We start from the raw sequence: 6,747 nt of genomic DNA on the forward strand, positions 1-6,747 counted from the left end.
ACATGGAACCATACTCGATGGACATATTTTTATATTATTATCGATAATTTGTACATTACATTACATTATATTCGTTGATTGTGTCATTTAAACAGGCTACATAATTATGTATTTAGATTAGGTATTAAACAGCTATGAATATTTTTAAATTACTTATAAATATGAATCTGTAAAATCAATTGAAATTGTGAACATGACAAGATTTTTCATATATTATAAAAAAATATTGTCCATAATAATACGCTATTGGATTAACATTATGCCTTTTAATTTGCTGTATTGATAAGCTAAGGTGGCTACAAGCATTTTATTATAATTTAGTGGCTTTTAGTGCCAATAGCGTTTAGTGAGTTTTTATTATACAAAATAACAAAAGAAATCATATACATTATTTTATGATTGTCACGTCCATATATTTAGTGCTTTAAACGCTTAGCCAAGGCGTATTGTAATATACTTTGGTTTTTTAAAATATAAATAACAATAATGTTTCGTTAATAGTACAAAGGAATTTAAATTATGTACATAATAAAATAAGTATGCTGTTATCACTTGTAGTTTAATTTATCTTTTACTTATATAGTAATTCAATTTAATTACTTATATAATATTTAAAACAAACATTTAAGTATTCAGTTCTTGCAAGTAGGTGAAATAATGATCACCTCAGTAATTTGTAAGCAACAAACAAATCAACAGAGGGTCAACAGTTTATGTAACAATCTCTTCATACCTCTTGATTTGTTTGTGGTACTTTTTGTGGATGATATAGGGTAGAAATCCCAATGAGAAGATAGAGGGGCCAGGGACCCGGACGTGACCTCTGTGTCAAAATAAATAATATATAGAAAATATTTGTGCACTTGACTAGGTAACAGAAGTGGGGATCACATTAACCAAAACCACATCTATCTGTCGATGTGATGCAGCATAGATACTAGAACACATGAAAAACTAATTTAAGAGTTATTTATCAATCTTCACTTAGTACTTACTACAAGATATTATGATTGCCAAAATAAGAATATATTATATTTTACAGAATATGTTTCTTTATTTCTTACAAAAGTACAAATTAAATTATAATTAGAATGAAACAATATATATATTGTTTCATTCTAATTATAATTTAATGACAAGATGGTTGATGGCACTAGTGTATATTAATTTATAAGATGCTAATAATGATGCAATTTACATATACACCTTTATTTAAACTGGAAGACATGTGATTAATTATAAATTTAAAACAAGTAGCATAAAAAATTGTTTTTATCCCCACCTTCCTTTTTCTAACGGCCTTTGAATGCCTCTAAAACCTCTAGCAAGTATATATTTTTCAGAAGAATCAGACCTACTTGCTTTTGGTTTTAAAATTTTGATATTTTTATAAAATCTTTCTAAGTCCATTTCTAATATAGGAACTTCTTTTCCATCCCATACTTTAAATAAAAGGTTTCCATCTATTTTTGTCACAAGTGCAGCAAATCTAATAGCCATGTAACAGAGTCCAATTATTTTATCTTTGTCTAACTCTTTTACACCAGTGGCACTGGGAGCCATGTCGGATAACACCAAATCAACTTTTTTGCCACCAAGAACATCAATCACTTTATCATGAGCCTCAATTGTAGAAAAATCTATGTTGTTCATTATAGTTGCACCCTGTAAGGAATTTTTTATACTTAGTATAACAATACAATTTGACACATCAGGTTTACACAAAAGGTACATTATGTTTCTAGAGGTTTAGTGTGAGACTAAAATGTACTTTAAACAACTGATTAATACAGTTAACAAATAGAAACAAAATTAGATACAATAAGTAAAAGAATAATAACCTCAATGGGGAATGTCTGTAGTTTGTCAATAGAAATAACCATTCCTTTCGGCTTCTTTTTATCAATACCATCTGCATTTGTTTTTTGAACTGCAACTTGTGTCCAGGAGCCAGGCGATGCTCCAAGATCAATAACAAACATACCAGGAGTCAAAATATTGGTTTTTTCATTCATCTCTAATAGTTTGAATGCACTGCGACATCTGAAAATATTAAAGAAGTAACAACAAGCTGTTATTGCTATTTATTAATTTATCTAAATATATACATAATACCTTTAGTAAGAGTAATTATTTTCCCTTAAATAATAGTATTCTTATTGGTATTTAAGTGTTTAATTTTTAGTTCCTTATTTGCTGTCCAAAAGACCCAAGATTCTTCTAAAAATCTATTGTATGTTTAATTTACATGTATTATATACAGTTATAATTATATACAATGTTGTACAAAATTAAATAAGTAATTTTAAATACCTGTAGTTATAAATTTTTGCTTTTTCTACATATGGATCTGCTTTTTGGCGACTTAACCACTGCTGAGAACTTTTCAGTTTTTTGAGGCAATTGACCACAAAACACATTCTTGTGTAGTTTAGAGATTCCAGATGCACCTTTCGCAGTGATAACATGGTTTACTGTAAGTTCATATGGAATAAAATTAAATTAAAAAGTTTGGACAAGAAATATAGAAATGTACTGAAAGAGAAATAGCTATACAGTTGAAAGAAAAATAATACAAATAATTTCATTTTTTCCCTTACTCTTTATTATGCTTCAATTGAATATCATTTTGCACCACAGCCAGAAAAAAATATTTAAAAATTGATAAGATTAAGATCTTCAATTTCCGTCCTAAGTTTCAATTTTCTTTTTTGATTACTGTTTTATTATATTTACAATTTTACTATACATAATATGTGTATATTTAAAATTTCTTTTAGATTTTAGTATGAAGTTATTTTTATATTTTTTTTCCAGTATACTGTAACATGATAAATTATATTTTGAGTAACAAATAAATAACACCAATAACTATATTAATAAATAGTGTGTAGGTAAATTCTACAATAATTATTTTTAATAATTACGTGAAATTAATATTATAACACAAATAAAATAAAAATAAATCGACTCGTATATAACACTTTGATTTTTTTTTTTTTTGGTTCTGTTTTTCCCTTTTTAGGGAAAGGCAAAAGGACTCAGCCCATACAGCCATTGTCTTCAGTAATATTTTCGTATTTTTTTTTTTTTTCTAATACTTGTCTTCAGTAGTTATATATCTTGAAATGTTGTTATTACGTACTCGAAAATGGGTTTGTATGTTTCTGTGTTCTTTAATAAATTCTGGATGGAGCGCGGGATCTCCATTTTATCATATATATTGATCAATTTATCAATAAATATTAATCGCTGGATTGCGAAATGTTGACATTCAAAAAACAAGTGATCTAATGATTGATCTTCGTCGGCAGAACAATAATCACATATAGGAGACGAAACCATTTTCATCCTATGCAAATGCTTTTTATATCTTCCATGTCCAATTCTAAGACGACATAAAATTGAATAAAATTTTCTTTCCACATATTTTCCTTGAACGAACCATGGCGTTTTAAATTCTTGCTGTATTTCTCTGAACCATTTCCCTTTAACTTTTATAGATTCTTCCCACTGTTGTTTCCATTTAGTTTTAATTGTTTTTCTTATTTCAACGATAAAATCTGAAGCTGGGATTAACATGTATTTTTCTTTTCCTTGAATTTGACAGTTTGTGATGAACCTAGCCAGTTCATCAGCTTTTTCGTTGCCAGTGACATCAACGTGAGCTGGAGTCCAGACAAGATTAATATCCATATTAAGCCGTTTTTTAAAATCATATATTTTCCTTTGAATATTTTGTATAACGAAAGATGTTTTACTAGAAGAAACATTCGCAAGGGCCAACAAGACACTCATGCTGTCCGTTAATATGACCCATTTATCATTATTGTTTGTTTCACCAATATAGTCTAGCGCTGAGATAATAGCGTAAGCTTCAGCAGTAAATATGCTCGATTTATTCGATATTTTTGTACCGAATGATATTTTTTCCTTGGCATCATAAACAGCAATAGCCGTGCAGTCTTTATTTTTAGCACCATCCGTATACATATGCCTATAATTGTTCCATTGAGATATGTAATCATAGACATCATATTTATTATGTAAATTCTTATTTATAAAAATGGGGGTTTTAAAAAAATTACAATCATATGAATTGCTATTGTGAACTAATTTCTGATTAATAAATATGTTGGAGTTATGTAGACTTTTAATAATTTCAGTTATATTATTAGAGAGGAAATTATTAGGAGAGGATGGATTTTTTAATTTATGTAATAATTGGTTATCATGAACAGAATAAAGTTTCAGTAAAAACATAAGTTTTAGCAATTCAAAACGTAACGGCAATGGGGGTATATTACATTCAACTTGCAACGAATTTATTGGTGATGTGCTCATGGCTCCCAAAATTAATCTTAAATTTATATTTTGGAGTTTTTCTAATTTATCAACATATTTTTCTTTGTTACAAAAACAGAAGAACGCATATTCAAAATGCGTTCGAACCAGCGACTTGTAAAGAATTAACAGAATTTTAGGGTCTGCTCCCCAAGTAGTGCCGACCAAAGATCTGAGAATATTAGTGGACATCATGGCTCTATCTGATACACAATCGACATATTTTTTAAAACTTAAATTATTTTGAAATATTACACCTAAAAATTTTGCTTCTGGCTCTACTGGAATAATAGCGCTCATATATTTCACCTGACTAGATGAGTCTATATTTAAATTGTTATTACTAAACACTACCATTTTGCTTTTAGAAGGACTGATTTCCAAATTTACATAAGAAAAATATACTGAAAGATTACTAAGAGCAATATTGATTTTGGATAATGTATCCACAATATTGTCACCATAACAATATACAGCTAAGTCGTCAGCAAATTGGAGATTATGGACATAAGGCCCTAAAGCATCATTAATTCTATGAACATAAATAATATATAATAAAGGACTAAGTATACCACCTTGTGATACTCCTACATGAGATAAGCGAGGACCTATACATGAAACATTACTAACTTTAACGTATAATTTTCGACCATTCATAAAATTATATAACCATATTGCTAGTTTATTTGAAACTCCGACAGAAATTAAGATATCTGCCAAAATCTTCGGATTTACATTATTGAATGCACCCACTATATCCAGAAAAATTGCTACCAAATGTTGATTATTTTCTAAAGCTTTCTTAATATCGATATAAAAATGCCCTAAGCTTTCCCGAGCTGAAAATCCTCGTCTGAATCCAAATTGATTCGACGGCAATAGATTTTGAGACTCGAAATAAAACTCTAGTCTTTGTTTAAGCAATTGTTCAAAAACTTTTCCTATACACGATGTTAATGTAATGGGCCGATAAGAATCAGCAACATATAAATTTTTATTAGGCTTTAACACAGGAATAAGATAATCTGTTTTCCATTCTTTTGGAATTATAGAGTTATACCATAATAAATTTATAATAATTAAGAAGGTATTTAAATTGTTACCATTTAATGCTTTCAACATTTTGTATGAAATATTATCCAACCCAACTGCTGTGTCCCTTCTTGATTTTAATGCTGATTGAAGCTCTGCTAATTTGAAAGGTTTATCAAAGAAAATATCTTTAGCTTTATCAGAATTGTTAGGAACTGTTGTAAAAGGGCTCGCAACGTAATCTGGAGTATATTTGTGTAAAAATTCATTTAACCACATATCATCGTTACCTGAGTTGTAAGTGCGAGGTTTATTTATATATTTCTTATTAAATTTTCGAACTTTTGTCCAAACATTAGATATAGAAGTGGTTCTGTTTAAATTAGAACAGTATTCATGCCAACTTTGTAAACGCACAGTTTTAATAGTAAGTTTTTTTTCCGCTTGCAATCTTTTAAACTTAATATAATTATCTGTGGTAGGATCATATTTAAAATCTATATATGCTTGTTTACTTTTACGAACAGCTGTTGCACAAGTGTCATTCCACCATGGTACTGGAGGATGCTTATATTTTGATAGTTTAGAATTGCTAGAAGAATTACAATTGTATTGTTTTTGATGTGCCGATGAACTCTTATTTAGAACAATATCAATAGAATTTAAAATAATATTACAAAAAGTGTCATATGTTGAACACGGATCGCTCTCATTGACAGAAAAGCCTTGTAATTTGGAATTAACAATTTTACTGTAATTGTCCCAGTTTACAAGTCGCAAGTTACGCCGATTTACTGGAACTGATACACAATTATTTGCTCCTTTACAAGAAAAATTGGAATATTGTAAATTTAATTGTGTTATTGTTGGCAAATGATAACTGCCTAACGGATCTTCGTAAACATACCAGTTACATGAAAGGGATAAAGAAGGACTAACTATGGTTAAATCCAAGCCATTTGGCTTCCAAATATGACTACCTACAGTAGTGACATGACCATCGTTTAATAAAACTAGGTTACATTCATCTAAAGTTTCCAAAATATCTCTACCTCTGGGTTTAATTGAATCACAACCCCAAATGGTGTGATGTGCATTAAAATCACCAGCAATTATAAAAGGCTTAGGAGTATTATTTACAAAGTTAACAAGTTTAGATTTTGTGAAAGGTACTGAACAATTGGTGGGGCAATAAATAGTAGCTAATGATATTTTTTCATTGTTTATAATGATCTGAATGACTAAAGTTTGTATTGAATCGTCAGAAAACATATTAATTCTATTATAATGAAGGTTTTCATGTATGATAATAGCAACACCGTTGTGGTAATTACCCGAGTCATTGCGTTCTATTTTATAACCCTTTATTTT

At 28.9% G+C, this 6,747-nt stretch overlaps 1 protein-coding gene across 1 annotated transcript; it reads right to left on the reverse strand.

The window, feature by feature from the left end:
- Positions 1–18: 18 nt before the first annotated feature.
- Positions 19–2,884, reverse strand: LOC131842568 (rRNA methyltransferase 2, mitochondrial). Its single transcript, XM_059191141.1, has 4 exons — positions 2,601–2,884; positions 2,314–2,474; positions 1,842–2,043; positions 19–1,665 (listed from the first exon to the last, which is right to left on the reverse strand). The coding sequence occupies exons 2-4, from the start codon at positions 2,466–2,468 to the stop codon at positions 1,273–1,275; spliced, it is 750 nt and encodes a 249-aa protein (XP_059047124.1). The 5' UTR covers positions 2,469–2,474; positions 2,601–2,884; the 3' UTR covers positions 19–1,272.
- Positions 2,885–6,747: the final 3,863 nt, after the last annotated feature.

The sequence above is a fragment of the Achroia grisella genome, unplaced genomic scaffold, assembly GCF_030625045.1.
Source record: "Achroia grisella isolate CSIRO2021 unplaced genomic scaffold, CSIRO_AGI_Agris_v1 utg241, whole genome shotgun sequence".
In the NCBI taxonomy this organism is placed as follows: domain Eukaryota; kingdom Metazoa; phylum Arthropoda; class Insecta; order Lepidoptera; family Pyralidae; genus Achroia; species Achroia grisella.

Bases quoted from the DNA above. Each gene is read 5' to 3' on its own strand.
- LOC131842568 (XM_059191141.1), bottom strand. From the start codon at position 2,468: ATGTTATCACTGCGAAAGGTGCATCTGGAATCTCTAAACTACACAAGA. The intron at 2,044-2,313 runs GTATTTAAAATT...TAATATTTTCAG, and splicing joins GCAAAAATTTATAACTACAG to ATGTCGCAGTGCATTCAAAC. The intron at 1,666-1,841 runs GTTATTATTCTT...AATTCCTTACAG, and splicing joins TACAGACATTCCCCATTGAG to GGTGCAACTATAATGAACAA.